The sequence below is a fragment of the Halictus rubicundus genome, chromosome 5 (assembly GCF_050948215.1).
Source record: "Halictus rubicundus isolate RS-2024b chromosome 5, iyHalRubi1_principal, whole genome shotgun sequence".
In the NCBI taxonomy this organism is placed as follows: domain Eukaryota; kingdom Metazoa; phylum Arthropoda; class Insecta; order Hymenoptera; family Halictidae; genus Halictus; species Halictus rubicundus.
In genome coordinates this window covers 16,365,955-16,391,923 of record NC_135153.1, presented here as the reverse complement: position 1 = coordinate 16,391,923, position 25,969 = coordinate 16,365,955, and the positions used below count along the sequence as shown (strand labels likewise).

The 25,969-nt window shown below is 44.1% G+C and overlaps 4 protein-coding genes across 10 annotated transcripts in view; 3 read left to right on the top strand and 1 right to left on the bottom strand.

Moving 5' to 3' along the window:
• Positions 1–11,078, top strand: part of Uif (sushi, von Willebrand factor type A, EGF and pentraxin domain-containing protein uif) — a 53,767-nt gene extending 42,689 nt beyond the window's left edge. The window contains exons 18-36 of one of the 2 annotated variants that reach the window (XM_076788579.1): positions 70–522; positions 634–851; positions 936–1,188; positions 1,463–2,304; positions 2,488–3,371; positions 3,451–3,698; positions 3,781–3,912; positions 4,014–4,179; positions 4,255–4,506; positions 4,593–5,134; positions 5,218–5,430; positions 5,513–5,668; positions 5,831–5,954; positions 6,108–6,170; positions 7,278–7,468; positions 7,581–8,218; positions 8,376–8,725; positions 8,812–9,014; positions 9,709–11,078. In XM_076788579.1, coding sequence (XP_076644694.1) covers positions 70–522; positions 634–851; positions 936–1,188; positions 1,463–2,304; positions 2,488–3,371; positions 3,451–3,698; positions 3,781–3,912; positions 4,014–4,179; positions 4,255–4,506; positions 4,593–5,134; positions 5,218–5,430; positions 5,513–5,668; positions 5,831–5,954; positions 6,108–6,170; positions 7,278–7,468; positions 7,581–8,218; positions 8,376–8,725; positions 8,812–9,014; positions 9,709–9,848 — 6,068 coding nt within the window. In that variant the 3' untranslated portion in view covers positions 9,849–11,078. The remainder of the gene's footprint in view (positions 1–69; positions 523–633; positions 852–935; positions 1,189–1,462; positions 2,305–2,487; positions 3,372–3,450; positions 3,699–3,780; positions 3,913–4,013; positions 4,180–4,254; positions 4,507–4,592; positions 5,135–5,217; positions 5,431–5,512; positions 5,669–5,830; positions 5,955–6,107; positions 6,171–7,277; positions 7,469–7,580; positions 8,219–8,375; positions 8,726–8,811; positions 9,015–9,708) is intronic. The other variant, XM_076788580.1, reaches the window with a different exon arrangement.
• Positions 11,079–11,215: 137 nt separating this feature from the next.
• LOC143354469 (uncharacterized) lies at positions 11,216–12,719 on the bottom strand. Of its 2 annotated transcripts, XM_076788589.1 has the most exons (4): positions 12,222–12,719; positions 11,800–12,161; positions 11,691–11,727; positions 11,216–11,629 (listed from the first exon to the last, which is right to left on the bottom strand). In XM_076788589.1, exons 2-4 carry the CDS (start codon positions 11,821–11,823, stop codon positions 11,256–11,258), a joined length of 435 nt encoding a protein of 144 aa, XP_076644704.1. In that variant the 5' UTR covers positions 11,824–12,161; positions 12,222–12,719; the 3' UTR covers positions 11,216–11,255. The 2 variants fall into 2 exon arrangements, with proteins under 2 accessions (XP_076644704.1, XP_076644705.1); XM_076788590.1 differs by having other exon boundaries at positions 11,216–11,626; positions 11,800–12,719.
• A 164-nt stretch (positions 12,720–12,883) lies between these two features.
• On the top strand, positions 12,884–18,100 carry LOC143354468 (uncharacterized). 5 transcript variants are annotated; one of them, XM_076788587.1, is made up of 6 exons: positions 12,884–13,198; positions 15,009–15,083; positions 15,166–15,234; positions 15,325–15,472; positions 15,714–16,177; positions 16,783–18,100. In XM_076788587.1, exons 4-6 carry the CDS (start codon positions 15,331–15,333, stop codon positions 17,335–17,337), a joined length of 1,161 nt encoding a protein of 386 aa, XP_076644702.1. In that variant the 5' UTR covers positions 12,884–13,198; positions 15,009–15,083; positions 15,166–15,234; positions 15,325–15,330; the 3' UTR covers positions 17,338–18,100. The 5 variants fall into 5 exon arrangements, with proteins under 5 accessions (XP_076644702.1, XP_076644703.1, XP_076644701.1 ...); XM_076788588.1 differs by lacking the exon at positions 15,009–15,083; XM_076788584.1 differs by having other exon boundaries at positions 12,887–13,198; positions 15,166–15,472.
• A 7,555-nt stretch (positions 18,101–25,655) lies between these two features.
• Positions 25,656–25,969, top strand: part of Creba (Cyclic-AMP response element binding protein A) — a 36,262-nt gene continuing 35,948 nt past the window's right edge. The window contains exon 1 of the mRNA XM_076788583.1: positions 25,656–25,857. Within this exon, the coding sequence (XP_076644698.1) occupies positions 25,792–25,857 (66 nt within the window). The 5' untranslated portion in view covers positions 25,656–25,791. The remainder of the gene's footprint in view (positions 25,858–25,969) is intronic.

Here is a 25,969-nt window from a genome sequence, read left to right as displayed (position 1 = left end):
TTGATGTCTTCTTTTTTGGGATTTGTTTGATCAACCAATATAATTAATGTTTTGTGTAATTGTTTGCAGATTTGACGCCACCTAGGCTCAGCTGTCCTCAGAGCTACGTGATCGAGTTGATCGACAAACAGGAAAGTTATAGCGTTAACTTCAACGAAACTAGAAGGAGGATTAATGCCACTGATGCCTCTGGACCTGTGAAGGTCACTTTCGTCCCTGAGAGAGCAGTGATACCGATTGGCAGCTTCGAGAATGTGACAGTTTATGCGACCGACTCCAGCGGTAATCGAGCGTCTTGTCATTTCCAAGTCTCAGTGCAAGCTACACCTTGTGTGGACTGGGAATTGAAACCACCAGCTCATGGAGGATTGAAATGTGTCCCTGGGGACAAAGGTTTGCAATGTATTGCGACTTGCAAGAATGGCTACAGGTTCACTGATGGAGCTCCTGTGAAGACGTTCACCTGCGACGTTAACAAACACTGGTCCCCTGCGTCGGTTGTTCCTGATTGCGTCTCTGAAAGTGAGATTCATTCGATTCTTTGGTGACGTTTATCCGATCCTGTTTAGCTCTCAATTTCTTCATAATGAACAAGTAAAACATCCATCATTTTATTAATCTTGCTTTTCACAGACACGCAACAGGCCAATTACCACGTGGTAGCAACTGTGACTTATCGTGCCAACGGTGCAGTGTCGAGATCTTGCCTGCCACAATATCAGGATTTAATGTCTCAGTACTACATGAACCTAAACAACATACTAACTCAACGTTGCTCCGCTGTCAACGTAAACATGAACGTATCATTCGTCAGATCTGTACCCTATTTACTAGAAGAGAACGTCCTCAAGGTAAGTGTAGCATCGTCTCAATAGTTACTAGTCTAAGAACGTTGTTAGTATAGATTTTTCTGACAATTTTCTTCTGTATTCTAGATGGACTTCATTCTGGTCATCGTTCCCGCGGTTCGCCAGCCTCAATTGTACGATCTGTGCGGATCTACGTTGAACCTGATCTTCGATCTTTCCGTCCCTTCGACTAGTGCTGTCATAGAACCTTTGTTAAACGTCTCTGCAATTGGCAATCAGTGCCCTCCTCTCAGAGCCTTGAAATCGTCCATTACTAGAGGCTTTACTTGCAGTATCGGAGAAGTTCTGAACATGGACACTAACGACGTACCACGATGCTGTGAGTACAGTCCCTCTCATACTACAGGCACTCCCATTTAAAAAAATATCGATGACCTTGGAATGACCTTGAAATCTGAAAAAAATGTCCTTGAGAAACATTTTTGGCCCATCGAAACATACAATTTTCACCTTCAAATTTTTTCCTACTATCAAAGCTAACAGGGTAACCGCAGGTGCTAAAGTTGCCCACCCGATACGAAACCGGTCATTTCATGACGGTAGTTTTAGTAAGAACCTAGTTCAGTTCTATATCAAATAACCCTGAATTGCAGTGCACTGTCCCGCTGGAACGTTCGCCGGAGAGAAGCAGAAGCAATGCACATCCTGTCCCAAAGGTTTCTACCAGAACAGTGACCGCCAAGGCTCATGTTTGAGATGTCCTTTCGGCACATACACCAGAGAGGAAGGTTCCAAGAGCATAGACGACTGCATACCAGTCTGCGGGTATGGTACATACTCGCCCACGGGATTAGTACCCTGTCTGGAATGTCCGAGGAATAGCTACACAGGTGAACCTCCAGTTGGAGGGTACAAGGACTGCCAGACATGTCCGGCCGGAACCTTCACCTACCAGCCGGCTGCACCAGGTCGAGATCGATGCAGAGCAAAATGTGCACCTGGCATGTACTCTGACACTGGCCTAGCTCCTTGTGCTCAATGTCCCAAGGACTTCTTCCAACCTCAACATGGAGCCACGACTTGTGTTGAGTGCCCAACAAATATGTACACCGACGGTCCAGGTGCAGTTGGTAGAGAGGAATGCAAGCCCGTGCAATGCACTGACAGTGTCTGTCAACACGGTGGTCTATGTGTACCCATGGGACATGGTGTTCAATGTCTATGCCCCGCTGGGTTCTCAGGAAGACGATGCGAGATCGACATTGATGAGTGTGCCTCTCAGCCGTGCTATAACGGAGCGACTTGTATCGATTTGCCACAGGGTTATAGGTGTCAGTGTGCTAATGGGTACTCCGGCATTAATTGTCAAGAGGAGAAGTCGGACTGTAGCAATGACACTTGCCCTGAGAGAGCTATGTGTAAGGACGAACCCGGGTTCAATAATTACACGTGCTTGTGCAGGTCTGGGTACACTGGAGTCGACTGCGATATCACGGTAAGTTTCTTTGTGGAATCATAGACAGGGTGTTCTATTTGAATGCACAATTGTCCCATTTGTATTCTCAGTATCCCTTTTTCAAGAACCCGTCCCGACTCGAAATTTTCGGGTTCTAGCCCACTTCTAGTACTCCACCACATAGTACCTCGATCCTTCTTAATCCCCATTCAACAATTACAGATAAACCCTTGCACAGCAAGTGGCAACCCCTGCAACAACGGCGCCACCTGCGTAGCTCTACAACAAGGTCGCTATAAATGCGACTGTGTGGCAGGCTGGGAAGGTCAGAGCTGCGAGATCAACACGGACGACTGCGCTGAAAAGCCTTGCCTCCTGGGAGCCAACTGTACTGACTTAATCGCGGACTTCAGCTGCGACTGTCCTCCAGGATTCACTGGCAAACGTTGCCACGAGAAGATCGACTTGTGTTCAGGAAATCCTTGTTTGAATGGCATTTGCGTGGACAATTTGTTCAGCCATGAGTGCATTTGTCATCCTGGATGGTCTGGCTCAGCTTGCGAGACCAACATCAACGAATGTGCCAGTAAACCTTGTCACAACAGTGGTCAATGCATCGACCAGATAGATGGCTACACTTGTACTTGCGAACCTGGGTACACAGGCAAACAGTGTCAACACACCATTGATGATTGTTCATCAGATCCCTGTCAGAACGGAGGAAGTTGTGTGGATCAATTAGAAGGATTCGTGTGCAAGTGCAGACCAGGTTTCGTTGGACTTCAATGCGAGGCAGAGCTGGACGAGTGTCTCAGCGATCCTTGCAGCCCAGTTGGAACTGATCGTTGCGTTGACCTTGACAACACCTTCGTTTGTCATTGTCGTGAAGGCTATACTGGCGCTGCTTGTGAAGTCAACATCGATGACTGTTCCTCTGGACCATGCCTGAATGGTGCTACTTGCAGAGATGAAGTTGGTGGATTCAAGTGCATGTGTCCTGAGGGATGGACAGGTGTTCATTGCGAGATTGATGTGGGAATGTGCCAGAACCATCCTTGCCAGAACGACGCTGCTTGCGTTGACTTGTTCCTGGACTACTTCTGTGTGTAAGTATTATTGAGTTCTGGTTTGTGGAATAATAAGTATTCTAGAGGATAGTTCACTTATGATGTTCTGGATTTACAGGTGTCCGTCGGGAACTGACGGCAAACAGTGCGAAACCGCTCCGGAACGCTGCATCGGTAACCCATGCATGCACAATGGACGCTGCCAAGATTTCGGGTCTGGACTTAACTGCACATGTCCTGATGACTATACGGGTATTGGATGTCAGTATGAGTATGATGCTTGCCAGGCTGGTGCCTGCAAGAATGGCGCCACTTGCATCGACGATGGTCCTGGCTTCACTTGCATTTGCCCACCGGGATACACAGGTAATTGGGGATGTTGTATTAGGTGTATGCAAAAGTTTTGGTCTCTTTCAATCACTCTATTATTCTCTCTGTCATTTTATAGGCAAAACGTGCGAGGATGACATAATTGACTGCAAGGAAAATTCATGTCCTCCATCAGCAACCTGCATCGATCTCACTGGCAAATTCTTCTGCCAGTGTCCATTCAATTTAACTGGAGATGATTGCAGAAAATGTAAGTGTTTACAACGTAAACAAAATACTATCACTATCACTAAATCACCACCAGTAAATCGTATTACGAAATCACAATCACTAATTGATAACATTTTGCAGCAATCCAAGTGGATTACGACTTATACTTCAGCGACCCAGCCCGAAGCAGCGCAGCTCAAGTGATTCCATTCTTCACCACCGGAAGTAAGAGCCTAACTGTGGCAATGTGGGTACAGTACATCCAAAAGGATGAGGCTGGAATCTTCTTCACCCTCTATGGGGTTAGGTAAGTCTTTACCAAGTTACCTGCTTTCCATGTCAATCCTCTAACAAGACACTAATTTCTGAATTTCTGTTACAGCTCACCACACGTTCCAGTAAACCGAAGACTGATGATCCAAGCACACAGCAATGGTGTCCAGGTGTCTCTGTTCCATGATCTGCAAGATGTCTATCTTCCATTCAGAGAGTATGCTACAATTAATGATGGCCAATGGCATCACGTTGCTGTGGTTTGGAATGGCGACAACGGTGGTGAACTGATCTTGATCACAGAGGGACTTATTGCTAGCAAGACTGAGGGCTACGGCAGTGGAAGATCCCTGCCACCATAGTAAGTTACTTACAAGACTTGAGAACTATTTGAGAACTGTCACTTGAACTAATTTGGAAATACTAAACACAAAATGTCTTCTGCAGCGCGTGGGCAGTCCTCGGAAAGCCTCAAAGCGAAAATGCGAAGGGCTACACTGAATCTGGCTTCCAAGGTCACCTGACCAAGGTCCAGATTTGGAGTAGAGCGCTTCACGTGACCAACGAGATCCAGAAACAGGTCCGAGACTGTCGCACCGAACCAGTCCTATATCCAGGTCTAGTACTGACTTGGGCTGGCTACGACGAAACAGTTGGTGGTGTCGAGAGAGTGGTGCCATCACACTGTGGACAAAGAGTGTGCCCACCTGGCTACGGTGGCAGCAAATGCCAACAACTGGAGTCTGACAAGATCCCACCGAAAGTTGACCACTGTCCAGGTGATCTCTGGGTGATTGCAAAGAATGGTTCGTCCATAGTCACCTGGGACGAGCCACGGTTTATCGATAACGTTGGAATAGTGAGGATTCAGGAAAAGAATGGACACAAGTCTGGCCAGACGTTGATGTGGGGAACTTATGATATCAGCTATGTTGCCTACGATCAGGCTGGCAACTCTGCCAGCTGTAACTTCAAGGTCTACGTCCTGTGTAAGTTAATCTATAAATACTTTGTGTTTGGATGAGCTATGAATTATTGAAGACCGTTGATCATCTTGCGACTCGTGTTTTAGCCGACTTCTGTCCTGAACTGGCTGACCCAATTGGAGGCGCTCAACAATGCAAAGACTGGGGCTCGGGTGGACAATTCAAGGTCTGCGAAATCTCCTGCAACTCTGGACTTAGGTTTTCTCAGGAAGTTCCTAAATTCTACACCTGTGGAGCTGAAGGCTTCTGGAGGCCTACGAACGACCCGTCTCTTCCTTTGATCTACCCTGCTTGCACAAGTAACACTTACACCCTTCATCTACACTTTCCCGAAATTTCAAGTTCCCTCTTCAATATCGAAAATCTTGTTCGACGTTCCAGGCGCTACACCGGCTCAGCGTGTGTTCAGGATCAAAATGAACTTCCCGACATCAGTCCTCTGCAATGAAGCTGGCCAAGGTGTGCTGAAGAAGAAGGTTAGGGACGCGGTGAACTCCTTGAACAGGGATTGGAACTTCTGCTCGTATTCCTTCGAAGGTGAGTCACTTCAATTCGATGTCAGACCCTGGAAAACAATCCCCTAATTTCTGCGCCTTCGCAGAGGCAAGCTTCTCCTCTACAATTGACGCGAGACCTTGAAGAACTCGACTCCTTTAATCCTCCAATTTTTGATCTTCTAATCTTCATGTCCTCCAACAGGAACTCGCGAGTGCAAGGACTTGAACATCGACGTGCAGTGCGACCATCGCGCGCGCACCACCCGGGAAACCAACGAAGAAGATGGCGGCACCTACATCATTTCCGCCGTAGTTCCAGCAGAGTCGTAAGTGTCCCATTCTTGACAAATATGATTGCGCTTCTTTTGATTTCCCGATCACGTACGTTTGAATAGTATCAGCCACAGGCACGTTTCGATCCGCGCACAGGATCATTGAATCAGTTTACTGAGCAATATGTTACTTGTGTTGCATCGTAGAACGAGACAGGCCCGGCAAGGCAGTGACACCTACGAGGTGGAGATCTCGTTCCCGGCGATAAAGTAAGGACACCTCGATTTACGCCACGTGCGAAATCCCATCATTGTACATGTGTTCTCGTCATCGCGGGCCTCGGTGTTACCCGACATCACACCCTTCATTCTTATCAATCCATTTGTGATCATCTACCACTCCCCAGATGCATGAGGTGCGCACGGAGAAAAGACGATCTGGTTGCTATACTAAATCCCCCATCCATCTGATACTTGATCCACAATTCGTATAGTTGATTCGTTGAAAAACTACTCAGTTTTAAGGGACTACGCTAAATTTAGTTGTTTTTAATTAACCCAAGGTTGACTCCCTGAAACGTCTCTGTTTTCGGAAAAAATTAATTTCTTCACCTTTTGCTCGATCCGGTATTCGAATGTCACGAAGCAACATGAAATTTTCTCCGTGTGAGCACCGTTAGAGGACGTTGACCGTAAATGTCAATTTTTAATACGATATCGCTTCATCGATGGAAAGATGAACGAAGCCTGGCTCCGATTAATTGTACGATTATCTGACAGCTGATAAGTCGATTCTAACTGACTGGTATGCACGTTGTTACTAACTGTTCACACATGACTGTGCAAATGGGACGCGATACCGAGGGTACTTAACCAGGTACCAACGACGGAATAGTAAAATAACAATGTAACGCGGACTGTATAACGCCTGAATAGAGACCGAGCTTTTTGGTGGACGAACCCAGATTTGCCATAGTCAACAATCCTTGTTAATAGTCCGGAGTACCAAACAGCTCTGTTCTTGATTGTAACAGAATATCAAACCGGGGATTGAACAATGTTAACACTATTTCTGGCAAATCCGACAAAAGTCACCTTTTAACATTTTCGATAAAAATTGATTCAGATTGCAAAGATGCATCTAGACACGTTATACATAATATGTTAGCATTCCAGGATGTCTCGAACATTGTTACATAGGTTACATGAATTAATAGGTGTCGATAAGGTCTTACTGAGGATCCGATGGAAAGGCTGCCGGGTTACCTTCGCCTAAAGATAACGGCTGTACATATTTGCGCATACTCTTCTTCATCTATCGCTGCAATAGATGACCCAGTGATTACCGATTTACTGACGATCTTTCATTTTTTGTAGCGATCCGATTTTGAACGCGAACTCGAACGAGAGGGCGACAGTGCAGACCTTGTTGGAGAGACTGATCCTTGAAGAAGACCAGTTCGATGTCCACGATATTCTTCCGAACACAGTTCCTGATCCAGCATCGTTGACTCTGGAGTCTGATTACGACTGTCCTGTTGGACAGGTGGTCATGGCACCGGATTGTGGTAAGCATTGCACAATAAATTCTCTCGGCGAATTTTCCATTAGATCGCATTATAAATTGATACTTGAGGTCAGCCTTGAAGTCCTATCTCACTTCTTCATCTCCAATTTCAGTGCCCTGCGCCGTGGGAACCTACTACGACGAGGACTCCAAGCAGTGTCTGTCCTGTCCAGTGGGTAGCTACCAGAGCGAGTCAGGCCAGCTAAAATGCAGCTCCTGCCCAGTGATCGCTGGACGTCCTAGCGTAACAGTGGGTCCAGGTGCTAGAAGTGCTGCAGACTGCAAGGAACGGTGTCCAGCTGGCAAGTACTATGACGACGTCGCCGGTTTATGCCGGAACTGCGGCCACGGATTCTATCAGCCGAACGAGGGTAGCTTCTCTTGTTTGCTCTGTGGACTCGGAAAGACTACCAGGACAGCAGAAGCTGTGTCCCGCGAGGAATGCAGAGACGAATGCGGCTCTGGTCAGCAATTGGCTGTCGAGGGCAAATGCGAGCCGTGTCCTCGGGGAAGTTATCGCACTCAAGGAGTCCAAGCTGCTTGCCAGTCGTGTCCCTTGGGCAGGACGACGCCTAACATGGGATCAGCGTCGGTAGAAGAGTGCTCCCTTCCTGTCTGCGATCCTGGTACTTACTTGAACGGAACACTGAACGAGTGCATGCAGTGCAAGAAGGGCATGTACCAGTCCGAGCCTCAGCAGACCTTCTGCATACCTTGCCCGCCGAATACCAGCACCAAGGGACCAGCTGCGGTGAGTTTTGAACATCTGTGGAATCAGTATGAATTTGTATTTTAACTTTTTCGATAGGTCGTTAATTTTAGCTGTGATCTGTGATTTTTGATGGTGCCAAATTAGAAGATTACGGACTTGGCTGATGCTAATTCTCCTCTTTCTCTTGGTTCCCCAGACCAGCAAAGCAGACTGCACGAATCCCTGCGAAACCAGCGACGCAGAGATGCACTGCGATGCGAACGCATACTGTCTGCTGATTCCTGAGACCAGCGACTTCAAGTGCGAGTGCAAGCCAGGCTACAATGGAACCGGTACCGAGTGCACCGACGTCTGCATGGGCTACTGCGACAATGAAGGAGTCTGCTTGAAGGACTCGAGAGGACAGCCATCTTGTAGATGCAGCGGCAGTTTCACCGGCAAACGGTGCACGGAGAAGTCTGAATTTTTCTATATCACTGGAGGCATCGCCGGTGGTGTCATCCTCATCATTTTCGTCGTCCTTCTCGTATGGATGATCTGTGTCAGGTTGGTGTACCCTCTGCTTTCTTGACCGTGTTCTTGGATCGTCGTTTTGGAGTGAGAGTTTTGTAATGTTGATGTTGCGTTTGCAGAGCTTCGCGCAAGAAGGAGCCCAAGAAAATGCTGACGCCAGCCACGGATCAGAACGGTTCGCAAGTGAACTTCTATTATGGCGCGCCCACACCGTACGCGGAATCTATTGCACCGTCACATCATAGCACTTACGCTCATTATTACGACGATGAGGAGGACGGTTGGGAAATGCCCAACTTCTATAACGAGACCTACATGAAAGGTGAGGCGTTGCACACGATTGCTTAAGACTGTCTCCGCAGGTGTACAAAGAGATTAACCCTTTGAGGATGATGGTTATCGAAATGTTAAAAATATAGTTCTCAGGGAGCTAAATTATATATTGAAATCTTAAATACTTGGTTGAATTATTAAGTTGTTTTCTTACTACTTCCGAAATTAGCAAACTAAATGTTGTTAATATGACAACACTTCCCCTCGAAGGGTTCAAGGCTGCAGACAGCGACGAGGCTCCAGATAAACATTAGAAAAAGACATTAGATAAACAAACAGAAAAAATTAGTATATACTCCTTGAATATGACAGAATTTATCCTAAAATTTTCGAAAAGAAATGTTTCATAGTTTAGGAGAAAAAAATTGCAAAGTCTGTCCTAGTTTTAGCGTTCTTATTGAAAGACGTATGCAAGCCTACGTGACGAGGCTCTACATAAATATTTATATTTTCGTTTGTATTGCATATTTCTTAATGAAAAAATTAGCACATGTTCCTTAAATAGCAGAGGAATTATCCTGAAAATTTCAAAAAGGAACGTACCGTAGTTTCCTGAAGAAAAAATCGCAAAGATGACCTTATTTGTAAATTGTCGACGTTGTTCAGCCGACTTTTTGTACAGCCACTACAAAGTACAACTTCCGACGATGACAATTCTGACGAATGACTCTTTCTTTTTCCAGAGAGTTTGCACAATGGTAAAATGAACAGTCTCGCTCGTTCGAACGCCAGTATTTACGGCACGAAGGACGACCTGTACGACAGACTGAAGCGTCACGCGTACCCTGGCAAGAAAGATGGCGACGTGACCTTGAGCGACTAAAGACGATCCCGATCGGAGCAATTAGCGTTCGAAGGGTACAGAAGTGTGACATCAACAAACATTCTGTTCCAGACAAAAGCGACAGTGATAGCGAGGGTCAGTGACGGCGACGAGCGACGACGTTCTACCAGCGTAGAATATTTAAAAAAAATTGCTACAAATTAAACAACGTGTCCCCTAAACGTACCAACCGCGGGAGGGAAGGGGGGTGGGGGGCTCGTTGCTCAATCGTCGAATCATAATTATTTATTGTTTCTTCCGGGGAACGAGGACACACGGTTGTTGTGCCGGTTGCACGTTTTCAGGGGATCGCGACGGTTCCGCGATAATCGAACATCGAGACCGTCGATATAATGTGCATCTCGAAAGCTTGCGACTTCGAGCTTGTGCAACGGGTTAATCGACGGTTAACCAACCGAGACCTGGAACGACGATCCATGGATCGTCGATTCGGCATCCGTCGGTCGATTAATCGCGAGAATTCGAATGGGGAACGCGTCACACGCTCCCACACTCACACACGATCACAAAAACACACATTCATACACAAATGAATACATATACACAGAGAAAAATAAGATGAAAGAAAGACTATGTGCGAGGTTGTAATTTTTTGTAATTTAATACCGTGTCTAGCCGTTAAGGACTTTATTATATTAATTAACTCCTACGATTAACGGTGCGAACGAGAGAGACGTGTGTGCATGTATGTTAATACACCTATACATATAAGTGAATTTATATTTTGTTACGTATAGAAAGATGCTCGTATCGCACGCTGTAAAATAATATGTTTCAAGGTAGGCGCGCGCGCGCGCGCACGCTCCCGCGAGAAAAAGGTAGCGCAAAGTTATGCGAACGTGGGCGGGACACGTTCGAACATTGGATTATTTCGGGTGTACAAAACGGTACGAGACTGTCCCTTAAAAACTCTGTCCGAACTGGTCCCGAGTCATAGTTAATCGGCGATCGTCTATTTAACACGAGCGAGCGACAGTCGGGCGTGGAGGAAGCGACCTCAAGCGGCCAATTAACTTTGACTCGACTATAGTTAGAACTTCGGGGAAAATCAAAATCAACGACGATCCATTCGGGAACAACGCGATCATGTTGTACATTCGACAGACCGAGCCTACAATGCTGTTTCTCACCTTTTTACTGTAAAAACTTTAACAAACGGTTGTTTTCTTTTTTTTTTTTATTAATAAAATGTATTTCGATAATACTCTGCCTGGTGCACCGCCTGTTTGTTATTCCTGTTCATTGGGTTCCTTAATTTAGGTATTTCGTCCAGTTTAATTGGGATGATTCTGCAGATCTTGATTCTTGATTGCAGTATCATTTCTTATGTTTAACGGTAAGTATTTCTTCGTTAGGTTCAATACTTTCGTTATATCGAATTGAATATCATTTTTGGTTTAATTTAGAATATTTATACTTCGTTTGAACTTGCGCTCGACCGATACTCTGCTTATTATTTTTGTTACTTGGGTTTTTTAATTCAGGTATCTCGTCCAGTTTCATCGGGATAACTCTGTAGATCTTATTGTCGAACAAAATATCATTGTCGGTATCGTTTACCGTATTTGACGTTACGTATTTCTTCGTGTCGTCCATGTCTTCGAAGAATTTGTTTAAATGAAAACTACGGTTATAATTGTCGTCGGTTTTTGTTGCTTTTAGATCTGGATAAGTATCGTCCTCTTTATCTGTCTCGGTCTCCGTTTCTGATTGGTCGCTGCTATCGAGGAATTCCGAGTCCTCAGACATGTTATCATCTACTATCGAGAATTTGTATTAACTTTTAATATCGGACGATCTTAACGTAACATTCAAAAATACCTTCTCCGCTATTATTCGTCATCATTTTCAGCAGCGCCTACAAAAAAAAAATCCGTCAGTCGTAATTATGCATCGGCATTCGCCGCAATTACTACGAGTATTGCGTTACCTCAACGCGATCCTCCAAGTCCATCTTTTTTATTCGCCGGCAGCTATTGTGTGCGATTATGCCCGGTCTCTGTTTAATCAGCCTGCCATGTTTAATTGGCCTTTTGTTTATGTAACCGCGAATCCAGTCATTTTGTATCTTTCCATCAAACTGAAATTCCCGGTGACATATCGGTGAAAGTGCACCGACGTTTATTTCGATCCCAATCTCTCGACGCGAACTTCACGCGTAAAATACCGAAATGCAACAATCATTTTCTCTTACTGACACGTTCAAATGACTTTTTACCATCGTTCCGGAAATACATTCGCAATAAACGAATTGTTAACATCATTCTGCAGATACGTTTACAATAAAGGAACCTGTAGCATTAATCTAAAGTCCATGTGGAATAAACGAATTTTCAAACATGATCTACTAACAATTTTCAGAAATTCCGAAATATCATCTTCCCGAATTTCGCAACGAAACCAAACGCAGCCGAGCCAGGTCTTATGTAATTCCGAAAAGGAATTACGGCCGATTATGGGATAGGTCGCCGAAAGCGACTTATCGGCAGAATCTCCGTTACGCATTCGAAAAGTCTGACGCAAGAATTTTGCGGCATTAGGATCATGCGTGATTCGACCTACGATATACGTCAGTCAAACTCTGGCGCCATCTGGGACGCGGCAAAACACCCCCGGAAAAATCGATGCCGGCAAGCCATCGTGTAAAACATTCTTTGAGAATTACGCGTCGCATTCCCGGCTAATCGTTTCGCGGTCACGTAATCCGCCATTGTTGGGATGTCCTTGCGCGGATCGGTTCGCCAATCCTCGAGCCTGCGGGATCTCTAGTGACATTTCGCGTCGTTGGGTTGTTCGGTCTTGATAGTGTCTTTTCGGAGGAACGAGGAACGTCGAAATAAAACGGGCCCGATTAAAAGGAGCGCGAGTTCCAGGATGCGGTCCGAAAACGGTAGAAAGTGGCCCCATCCCCCACAAAAGAAAGAAAACGAAACGAAAAGAGGGAGCAAACTATTGTCCGGGATGCGCGGTCGTCTGACGTGTCCGGTTTTCCACCGCGCTGCAACGATTGGCCGGCGATGAGCTCACTGCTCGCCGATTGGCCGGGAATGTCGTGCTCGCGAAGTTACTGTAGACCTGCGACGAACATGTCCCGTGACGTGGTTTAATCCGGCACCGTCGGCGCTCCAGATCGCATTCCGCGCAGAAGAGTCGCAGAGACACGACAGTGCGGACCGTCGGATTTCTCTAACGAGTGACGCGCCAGCTGATACACCGATACGAGGTAGCCTAAACGAGTCGAGCACATAGTGGATCGATCGTACGCGCCAGGAAACTCGGCACTCGCAACCCAGGTGGAAGCCACAACCACAGTGATTGTTCCGTGGAGGGTGAGTAACGGGTTTTCCCATCCTCGGGCCTCGGTTTCGCGCGTTATTTTGCGTGTTCCCGTGGGATTATATAACGACGAATCGAGCTTAACTCCGCCGCTGGCAATCGTTCGGAAATCACACTGCTGCGCATCGTAGACCGCCGGATCGATCGAACACTGGCCGAGAGAAACCGAACGTCAGAAACGTAAATATAGTGTTCCAGAAAGTTCGCTGTTTGTATAGCGGCGAGACGCGACGTGCGCGTCAGCCGTTTTTTTCCGTCGAATCGCGACCGTGTCCTGCGCAAATTCGCCGATTGATCGGCGAGACCAGTTACCGAACCGGCGATCTCGTCGGCGACCATAAGCGTTATGTAACGTGGTTAGATAGCGACGTAAAAGTAACGTTCGTTTTTAATGGGGCGTGCGGCAACGATAAGAAAACGGAGCGCTATATTTGTTAACATATCGATGCGGAATTGTGGGCGGTTGACGAAACAAACGCTCGGCCATGTTCGATTAGGGTATCTGGCGAAGCATGTCAGGCCCCGTGCACATGACTGCCGGAATCGGTTAGAATTTAAATCCCGTGGATACGGAGCACGGTTTGCTCGACCGAACAGAAACTGATAAGGCTTATCGCGGCGATTATTCTTTCAGCCTTGCTCTCGAGACCGGCGGGTATCGACTCGAAAAGTTCGAACTAGTATGTAATTCTGTCACTTGCGAGCGATACGGCAGTCGGTGGTGGTACGCGAGAGTCCAGGAATCGTTTCGCAAGGTGTCTCCGAACTGAGTGTGAAAACAATTTTTTTTAAATACGTTGTTTCGAAGAACGCGTAAAGCGAACGTAACGAAAACGCGTAAGTTCGGACAGGAAGCGCGAGTCGGTGTTTGTTAACGGTTCTGGTTACTGTTGGCACTGATACAGGTATAACAAACAGCTTTTGGAGGTCGCTTTGCGAACACGGGCACGGTGAACGAATTGCTGATATCGGTCTGCAAACACGTCTATGATAAAAGAACTTTCAACATCGATTTGGAAATACAATGAATTTTAAACATTGATCTACGAACACGTTCGCAATAAACGAATTTTCAACATAGAGCTATAAGTACATGCGCAATAATTTGCAAGTAAATGTACAACAAAAGGACAGGGAAAATGTTAATGTACATTTTAGATTTACGAGTTCGGACACACGCTGTAGAAATACTAATTTTCGTAGCATAAGTTCGTTTCTAGCACAGGCGTTGTAAGTTCGGAATAAGATTTAATAAATTGATTTAATAATAAGAATAATTAGAAACGTTTGCTTGCTCTTTTTCTGTTTCAGACTAATGTGTTTTTCCACAGATTTTTCACTAACCATAATGGTAGTAGATTTGTCGAGTGACTCGAATTATCAGATTTATCTATATCTTGTTTTCCCAGAAAATATATTATCTATTAATTAAATCCATCGTCTCCGTTACCACGATAAAAGTTTGACCATGTGGTAGTACATTGGTAGCATCACCGCACAATAAATACGATGTTATCAGTTCCGAGAAGTATTAATTCTGCTATCGCGATAAATTAACACGTTGTTACTTTATATGAAATTCGTGGCACCTGAATTTACTGATACTGCTTATCTGCGCCGCGGTTTATTGCCAGTCTATATCGAAAAGTAAACAAAATCCGAACTAACTTGTAACGATAAGGATTAATTGTTCTCGCATTAGCGGGAGAGCACTCCCGTTGCTAATTGAATGTTGCGCGAACGCCTGCTCGTAGACGTTAGATAAAAGTGTGTGTTGTGTATATGTCATGATTTTTCTTATAGGTATCCAAAATCCCTCCTATTAACGAACGCCCAACGGCCAGCAACATTTCATTTGAGAAGGGAGGCGTGTATAACGTGTGTATCGTTTTAGATCTCGAGCTAAACTACCGTATGCTGCGGGTGGCGAAAAAATTTTTTAAGGAGAACATTCTTTTAGGTATCCAAACCATGCAACCATCAGCCGCGGCTGTCATCTGTTTCTCGTGGCGTGAGATTGGAGCCACAGGTGGGAGAGTCTTCAAAAATGGACACGGTCCCCTTATTAACCCCAACTATGGAGACAGAGTTATTAAAAGATCCATGGACGTTTCCACAGTCCAAGATGAACCAAATAAAAGAGGAGGAGAAAACAGCGTCCTCTATATGGGAGGAAAACTTCCAGGATTTAAGCGGCTGGTGCATGGAGACGTTCCAGGCTCGTTACGATTTTCCTGCAGGTGAATCACCTGTCTTTAAACTGTCAGGTCAGTAGAAATCTCCTTCAAGCTAAAACTATCAAGCCCTGAACGAGAATTGAATTTCTTCAGATTTCACTGTATTTCTATGGTGACATGAATAAAGAAATAAACTGAACAATTTCTCAAGAACATATTTCTACTCACGAATTTTAAAATGACAAAGATTTGTAGTTTTCACGGGCTCGGTAGTGTTAATAAACATCTTCCCAAGGATCGTTTCTATACCTTTTCCGGGGTTGTCTTTCAGGTACGAAATACGAGGGTAACAGTGCTTTGTCTTCAGAAGAGGGGGTATTGAAAGATTTGATAGGTGTAGCAGATGAGGAGAGGTGGAACGTAAAAATGGATAGTGCTGAGACAACCAATTATTTCACCAGCAATTGTCACAGCTTGCAAACCACACCAAAAGTAACAACTAGCAAATGCGCGGAGGAGGATAGTACCGCAGACACAACAACATCATCGAACTGGCTGAAGCTACCGAGAGGTGCAACGGCGTCCAGTACAAGTACAAGTCCATGGAACAAACAGAATACTACGACCGTCAGCACACCGTCATTCCAACCCGAACACCAAGCGGAGGATATCGATCTGGATGATGCTTGTCCGACTTCGATCGACTCGGAGAAGGAACCGGGAACGTGGGACGTACTGCGCACAGTCGAAACCACAGGGGCCGACACGTTCGACTTATTATCATATCTGTGTGATGTGAGTCGACACGTAATGGATTAACGATGCCTTTCGAACACAGACCAGATGGAAGATGGCTGAACTGATTCTGAGAACCGCCGCCGATTGTTGTAGATGGCGTGTACTATAGCTTTCAAATTGGACGAATTCCCGCCAGCGGGAGCAGCCCGCATCTTGTCTGTATGGCGAAAGCATCTATTTTTGAACTGTTTTTAAGTAGTAACATCTATAGGATGGTCACTTCATTTCGATGAAATTTTCCCGCCGGGGACAGGAAATATTAGGAAAACGTTTTTACGAAACTTCTTTGGTTTATCTTTTCGTGGGTGAAGTGGTGGGGCGGAGTAGCTGAAATTTGAAATAATGACAGATTTAAAAGATTTTTAGAATACGGAGATACTTTCTATTTGCGTCCTGTACATAGATGTAGAGAATGTTTGTTTTGCATAAAGGTCCGCAGTCGGCAAATTGTAAATCAAAAAATTTGGAACCCGTCATGATGACTCTTAGAAAGAGGGCTCCACAATTACCAAACGATATGAAATGACCTAATATTTCCAGCCCTATCTCGAGCTCGACTTAATATGAAACACGACGTAAGGAACAACATGCCTACTTTTCAGGACGAAATGCGTTCACCAGAGGGTAGCGTATCCACGGATTCGTCGGTGGTGTCGAAACCATGGTCGACCGCGGACTCTTCGCAGAGTATTCCTCAGTCTTATGGCCGAGGAGAAGCAGAAAATACGAAACCAGTAGTCGAGGAGTGTACCAGCAGTCGAGCAGCATCAACAGCGACATCGTCGTCTGCGGAAACCATCATCGTATCTTCCCGGAAGTCAGAGAGACTGAGGTCGTCGGCGGAGAAGACGTACCACAAAGTAGAGAAGAGCTATAACAGGATAGCGAGGCGGGAGAAGCCTGCGAAAAGACGTTGCACCGATGCGACGGAGGATCGACCGTTCACAGTGCATTATCGCGAGTCCAGGGAGAAGAACAACGAGGCATCGAGGAAGTCGCGAATGAACAAAAAGGCGAAAGAGTGCGAGATGTCGACGAAAGCGATCGAACTCGAACGGGACAACAGGATATTGAAGATGAAGGTCGAGGAGCTCGAGAAACTCGTCACATCGATGCGCAGCGCGTTGCTAAGATCTGCTATGAAGAAGGAATTCTGAACGGAATTTCTGTTTCCGTTTTGTTTAAATTCGTCCGAATCACTATCGTACTTCTGTTATACATATATATATTCTGTTTTCTTTTCGTTTGTTCCGAAGGTGTCTTGCTTTTGCGGTACCGAAACAGAACGAACTCGAAGACGGCGGTCTTCGTGGTCATCATACAACGATTTTATTAATGCCAAACTCGTTTACTTAATCGTTTATTGCTTAATTAATCGCTCGTATCATTTCATTCAATGATTATTTTCTAATTTGTATTTTTCTTTTTGTCTAACTACGCGTACAGAAGTATTCCCGAGGGAATACTATGGAGCATTTGTTACACTATTTGTATCGATTCTTGCAAAATGTGTTTAAGTGTGTCTTTTTATCAGACACGACGAATGTTTGTATCGTTTCGTTATTTTTTCTTTTTTTTTTTGTAACGCTACGACGGATCATCGTATTTTATTGTACACTGTAAACTGGAACACTATGTTAAGCTGTACAAAGGCAAAAAAGAAAAATAATACTTGATAACGGGTAATGTTAAAGTTATATCATTCAGAGGTTTATCGAGAGAAAGAGAACAAGAGGTTACATAATCATATATTGTTCGGCCTTGTATTGTACCTGATATAATGAGGAAAAAAAAGTCGTATATAGAGGTTGATACCAGATAAACTATGATTGGTTAACAGAAATATTTTTTACTGGCGTGGGCACAACAAGTGGCATGATGTACAACAATATTCAAATAAAGAAATTGCTTCAAAATTTACCTTACACTAGAGGAGATTATTTTTGTAGTGCACTCGTGGTGTGTGCGTGACCTTCGAACACCATACGATATATACACTATACTTCGAACAGACGCATTTATCTAAATTTAATGATTCTCGTCTGAGCACTTTCATTTTTGAGCTATTCTCAGTCCTGGCACTATCTCTGGACAGGCATCAATAATAACGGAACACAACATAGCAATTCTAGACTCAAAGTACAGTAAATCTCACTAAATCTTGCATAATCAATTATCATATTTAATTATCATTTCAATTAATCTCTAATCATACATGGCATCAAATAATGAAAAAAAATTTATATCACTATCATCTTAAACATAGTTCTTTTACTTTAAAGCAGTTACAGGCATCAAGCTGATGGTAAGTTTCTTAATAATAATTAGGTATTGACCTGGAAGAATTATCAAATAATAAATGTCCATATTTTATGTACAAGTTGAATGCTAACTATTAGAGTGATGTATACATATAAAAGAATATCATATTTCATTTCCTAACATACGTATATATTTTTATACTTTATTTGCTTATTAAGCTGTAAAAAGTATGCCTTTCGTGTGTATTAAATATTGGTAGTTCATCAAACGTGTACTATAGACTCTATAAATGTAATGAAGTGATTAATAAATGTAATTGTATCCTTTAGAAACAATAATTGGACATAATTATTCGTACACCTTTCAGTGCAATGTGTTCAAATAGATGTGGTTAACGATTTGCGGGAAAATGGCGGGTACGTAGTTTTGAATTTTCAAATATCCCGCCATTGAGAACTGGCTATTGTACACCATATTCAGACCATATAACAATGAAGTCTCGATTAATAATATTGTACATCAGTTGCTTATTGACATTGTTATTGATAAATTAATTAAGTTCGCAGAAGTAACTGTAGGTTTAGAAACAAATTTCTAAATTCTGTATTCAGTATTCAAACTGACCCGCCATTTTATCTTAACCCTTCACTGCGATCATGTCCTACTTTTAACCATTCATACAAAGTAAGTAGACCAAAGATAAGAATTAAAGAGGTAATTATACTTACAATTATTCAGGACGAAGAACGAAGAAATCTCTTGAAATGATCTATGTTCATTAGACAGAAAGATATATTACTCCCACGCTCTCAAAGAATAACAACACACATTCTATACACCTGTACACACATTCATATCCCGGCCGACATTTATATTACCCTATCATCAATCCCATAAGCTATTACGTATTACTAACAATATAAAGATTTTAAAAACTACTCTACCAAACCCTCAAAACAGATCCACACAAAAATTGATAGCCGTACAGAAACGCCGGCAACACATGTCTCAACTGTCAGATCACACAACCGCAAGCTTCAATCACTCTCGCACACTGCTATCGTAACTACCTAATCACACAATCGATCACACACTACTCGGGCAACCCATAACCTGTCAAACCCCCAGAAACACGAGTAAGACAGAAGACGAGCTCACAATTTCAAACCAGCGGCGGCCATGTTGCGTCGCGAGGCTAGGAAGTGCGCGCGCATCGTGCTTTCGGCACCGCGCACGCGCCGGCTTAATTCGCTGGTAACAGGTGGTCTCCGCTGATTGGTCGAGGAATGGGAGTAGAATAGGTCCGCTTGTGCAGCACGTGCCGGCGCGTTGTTCGCATTTACGCGTAGGACGTGAACGCGCGCGTATCCTTCCGTCTGTTGCTCTGCGGGAAGTCGACTTTACCGATCGAAGGTCACTTCAGCATCGAAACCGCGGCGAGACAGAGCTTGCATAGAAGCTCCAGCTCCCGTATTAGTGGCCCGATACGTTCGTAGGCGCACGGGTGTTGGCTTATCGATCCCGCTGTCCCGATTCCCTGCATGTTCATTGGCGGCTCGGTTGCTAACAGTGTGTCGTATGGTACAGTGCGGGCTCCGGTTCGATCAGTGCTGTTGTGGCCTTACGCTCAAGATATTTGTGCAACAGTTTTCTTTCTCCCCCTCCCCCTCTCTCCCGGGCTCGTTCGGGGTGATTGTTTCTTGCGTCAGTTCGATCCGGAACCGTGCACCGTGAACCCTCGCTGGTAAGCATTCCAATAAGCAACCCTTTTTTTTTGGTATTTTTCTTTTTCCGGTTTACTATTTTCGAATTTGGATAATGCGGCACGTAGCGTACCGCGACCGAGTGCACGTGCACGCGACTGCAGCCAACAAGTCGGTCACATTGAGCCGGTGCGCCGTTCCATCTGGTGCGTTTCCATTGGACATGATGGATTTAATATTGGCATAAGAATCGACTCGCTCTGCGGTCCACCGAAAAATAAGACGCGCCGATACCGATCGATGCTTTTTCCGGCTGTTTGATTATGCGTAACGGCATACGCCTGGCGCGACCACTTGTCGCGTCTCCTGCCGGGACCGTCTGCTAGCGTCTGCTTAGGGGGTGACGAGTATACTCGTCGGCTTCAGTCAATTTCATCTTCCGTTGGTCCTCGACTTGTTATTTATTTCGCTGGGAATGTTTGCATTACATCAGATCGTAATTACTGCTGTAATTTGATCGAAACTGAGCAGGCTGCGGATTCTATGCGTTTAGGGGAAAAATGAGTGGGTACAGTTTGAAATAGAGATTAAGATTAAAAGTATTTACGGGCACCTTCTATTTTCAACTTACTAATATTATTAAAGAAGAGACTTTTCGATTGGCTTTTGTTTCTTGTAATCGATGCATTATATTTTTATTTTGCATAAAGATGCACAGTCTAATTATCAAACAGTTAGTCGAACAGTTTCTAGCTACAACGAGGCATTCTTTCAACAGTTCATACATATTCTATTGAATTGATAGAATTTTAAGTATAGGGGCGTCGGAGCGTCGCATACTCAACCCTCATAGGTTCCCCCCAGTGAAAATTAAGCTATTCTAAATAGTTTAAAATATCTCTGTCTGAATGAAATGCAGTTTGAGGCATTTATCTAACACTCATCTCGGGAACTCTTTACATACCTGTGTCCAATTTGTTTTTAAAATTTGTTGAATGTTATTGTTGACGAATAGCGAAGATATCCACGTTCCTAGGTAATTGTCAATAGATTTACATTTGAGGTATAAAAATATGGAGTTAGATCTGTGAAATACAATATCGTTGAACGTTATATAAATTGTTAACGACATAAAGGTTAAAACATGGTACTATGAGTAATACGTGATCGATGGATGGCATTATGAATGAGGAACGAGCAAATAGAAAATGGGATTTATTTTTGTGTTGTTGCAGCAAGTCTGTCCCACGCAAATTCTAATAATTACTTAATGTGTAACTATTAATAATATAACTATTTTACTGTCCCACTACGTCTTCGTTTGCCATTTCGATAGGGACGACTATTAAATGTATTGAATCATTGCATTTTTAAAGCACACTTCGAAACTCCATTTAACACTAGGTTTACGGGACCCGTCAAAATGACGGGGTCTAATATTTTTAATTTACGGTTATTGAGATTGTGAAGATCCATCTACGTGGAATTACTCAACAAACTTATTTCCTTAAGTATATATTATTTAAAAAATGGATGAAAACTTGGATAGACAGATTCTTCTTATTTTCATAAAATAATATAAAATACTCATTTTAGTGCTCCGTAAACCTAATGTTAAGGGTTAAATATTTTCAAAAATCGTCGAGCATCCTGCGGCAAATACCACGGGTAAGGTTTCTTCTCGGACGATTCGCAGTCGCGTTCACAGTCACCGTTTCTGTTGTGAAAGTTCGATGGGTATTATTATAGTCGGGATGGGAATGCCTTCAGCGTTGAGTCACGCTGTATATCGCGTAGGCTTTTAACGCGAATGTGAAACCGGCGTTGACGATGATACCGGCTGTGTTATGTGGAAGCCGAATGCGGGTAGGCGAACGTGCTGCATATGTGTGTCGTATTTAAGGGCGGTTCACGCGACCGGAATCAGGGCAGATAAAACGCTCGACGATAGCGGCCGATGTTTGAATTCTCTTAAACCAGCACACGTTTTCCAGCCGTTCATTTTTTTTGTCCCCACCGCCCCCCGAATACTCTGCTAGGTGTTTTGTGGATGCTCTCTAATGGCGGATAAATATTGGAGCAACGATAATCGCTTTGGAGCACTTGGGCAAATAGAATCGTTCGATCGGATTTCGAAATTTCGGGTCTGTCTAGGTGGATCATTATTACAAAATTTTAATTGAATATTTCGGAGTACGTGCCGGCTGTGGAGTTAATAAAACTACTGGGTTTTGCTCAGATTAATAACGACCTATTTGTGACGGTAAAATTGTCTAGAAGACTGTTTATTAACACGCTTAGAATTGTATTAGTAAAATTTGTTATCGTTTCATCATATGGGAAGGAAGTTTAAAAATGCCGACATAACAATTTTACAAGATATTGTTACATTATGTTGATGAGTTGTGGATGCATAAAACTTGTCTGCATCAATTACGAGAAACTTACATAAAAAATGAGTTCTTCTCCTAATAATTTTAATAGGTTGTAGGTAATACACCAGTATTATTTAAATTTGTTGGCGATGCGCTGCTAGAGAACGGCATGCACGGAGGAATGCTGCATTCAGAAAGTAACTGTTACTTTTACAGAGTGTCTCCTGATAAAATGTAACCTAATAGTAGAAGTAAAATTTGCAGTTCCTTTCACATACTTCAATGCAGATTTTAACGCTTTCACACTTTCCACCCAGACAGGTTGATTAAAAATAAAATAAATTGAAGGACGTGGACTAATCTTCTGACTGAAAAACACAGAGTAAAATACTTCGTTAATAGACTGTGGATTCTATGCAATTAGATTCAATTTAAAACAGTGGACAAATGGAAAGTATTTATAAATATCGATGTGTTAGTCTATTAAACTCATTGAAGGAGGAACGAAATTTGTTCGTTTATTATCTATGGCTGTTTTAAGTTCAATTTTTCTGTCGAGAGTGTAGTCTTGGATAAAATTGTTTTCGGAGCCAGAAGGATCGTTCCAAAAATCAACGTTTGGGGGAGTATGAGGGGCAAAGGGGTTAGACGGTTCACCGTCCAATATTTGCACGGGCGTTTTGCGCAATTTGGTCGACTTATCAGCAGCTGCGGGTATCAGCCTCGTCTGTTTCCCGTGGCGAGAGTACGTGCGCCGAAATGTCGTTCGCTTCGAACGGTCCTCGGCCGGATTATTCATCGCCTGTCGCTTTCATGCAAATTAATGGCTCGTCCGACCTTTCGCTCGGCTGAAGATTCCGTTGGATGCCGCGATTGAAACCGGTATCTCAAGGAAAATCGGCCGCGGGAAATTCAAAGTCCGCAGGCGCCTCACGGCGCCAAGTGTCCCTGTTCTTTTCGATTTGGAAAAATTTTCTGGAGAATTATGTCTTTTCAACCCTTTGCGGCCGAGGATTTTTTTAAATAATCGAGGTATTTTTCTTCTCCTTGAAATTCTAAAAAGAAGCAATAAATCCTCACGTAGTTGCTGTGTCTTGTCCCGCAACGCAGAGAATTTTTATTTCGCCGAAAAATCCACAACCTGTCAGTCAAAATCATTTAAAGTCACCGTGATGCACAGCGAGAGAGACGTTGTAAACGTTGTCTATCACTCGGTGAAAGCATTTCACAAACAGCCGTCCGAAAGTCGGCATTAGCTCGCGGCAGATAGCGGGTCACGTGATCGCGATAAAACAAGCGGGTAATATTTTTGAAATTAATCTGGCCAAGGTGGAAGGTAAACACGTTGCGATTACGCAAAGGCGAACGCGGCCGCGGCGAAAGAATGCGGCGCGGGCCTTCCAACGGAACGATTACTTTCTCGGACCCGGTGTGGATTGGCTAATGACACGATCGCTTAGCAATTGTGCTAAGCGAAGAAGATATTAAGCCGCCGGGGTACGGTGTCCTGTTCAAGCACGATTGTTGGCCGCGGTCGTGAAAAAATAGCAACGGTCAAGATGGCGGCGGTGGAACGGCTATCACGAAACCGTCGATACGGCTGTTTGATTGCGTTCGTAAAAATCTGCTCCTTTCAGTTAATTTCTGACCTTCAGACCATGTTTATAGTTAATCCGCTAGATACTGAATCTACAGTCGGCCAAATGTGTTTGACGCGGCGCTGGGAATCGTCGACTGATAATTGAACGCGAGCCGTTTGAAAATGAATCAAAAATATCTTTATTTTGTAAGGACAAATTAATCGTGTCGCATTCCTTGTCGTACAGTTTAATCTAAAGATTTCTGATCAGAATTCTACTGTTTGAATTCGTCACGATTTGTTTCAAAATCGGTGTAAAATGTTCGCCGAACACTGCGACGAAGGAGTAGTAACAAAAGGAAAATTTATGAATATACATGGGTTAGTAGAAGCACATTGTATGTTTTTAAATATTCTTTTAGCGTCGTGCACGCGACGTTTGAACCACCCGGTACGTGACCGATAGCGTACTTAACCCATAGAGACAGGTCCATTGATCTCGTTAGAGTGCGCGGCGGCCTGCGATGCAGTCGTGCATCGTGTTGCAATGTGGAACAACAGAAGGTATTAAATGCCAAACCGTGCCCGCTCATAACGCGACGCAATTTACATTCGTCTATTTGTCGGCCAGTCGTACACCAACGGCGGAACTCGTGTCTGTCGGCGTATCCGTCGATCCTCGAACACGTTCAACGGAAACGCCGTCCTTCCCCTTCTCGACTCGTCTAAACAAAATCATCGGAACCTCTTGAAATTTTTCATTCCCACTGCAGACGGCGTGTATCTCCGGCGAGGCTAATTATCGCGTTTGCTCAAGATCTTGCTTATTGAACTACGCAATCTGCTTCTGAAAACATCCTCCCGACTTCGGAGAAATTAGCGAGACGTTAAATTTATTTTTAAATTTCTTGCGATGTATTGGTACGGAAAGAAATTTTCGTCGGAACTGTGGCTTTTGCTCAAGAAGTGAAAATAATTGCTCCGTGTGGCAACGGAAGCTGGCGTAACATTCTAGTTGTAATGTAGAACCTCTGGTGCCATTTTTCGGTACCAAAAGCTTCGCCAAAGTAATTTCTTTTACGTCACATTGGCACTCATTGCAGGGGGAAATATATTTCAGAAAATTCGTAAGGTAGAGCTTTCTTTCGGTCATTCAATTGTTGCACTACTTGCTATAAATCGTGAGATGGAAGGCGAGACAGGGAGGGGAGGGGGACAAAATGGTGGCGGAGTGCTGACAGCTTTTTTAAATATTTTCCGAATTGCATCGTTCTCAGTGAATTGGTGGCAATTTTGATAAAAGTTGGAAATTTGGAACAAAGAGGGGGGGATGGGAAAATATGGTGGAGCTTAGAGTAAAAGTTGCAGCTTTTAAATTTGGCGAATAGAATCGTTCTTACTGAATTGTCACCAAAGAAAGTTCTTCTAGAAATTAGAAAATAGGGAGATGTTGAAAGAAAGACGGATAGAGGGGAGAAGACAAAATGGTGGCGAAACGTGTACAGTAAAAGTTGCAGACCGCTTTTTCCTGAAGGAACATTCCATTTTCAGAACGTATCCGTGATCGACAATGGATACCCGAGGAGAGATCGTACCCGTGCTCCTCTGATGATCTCTATCCTCCATGGGCAGATACTACGATTCAACGACTGGCAGCAGAACCATTAGGAACGATCGAGCTAGCTTAGGATCATGGAATTCTACGACGTGGGAACCAGCGACCTTAGGGAGCTGTGGGAGTCTTACCTCGCCGAGCCGGTGAGTTCAAAACTTCCAGACCCTTGTTCTCTCCGAATCCACCTGAACTTTCGACATATCCGTCGTTGTCAGACATATCGGTGTCTAGGCACACCTGTTCAAACCGTTCATA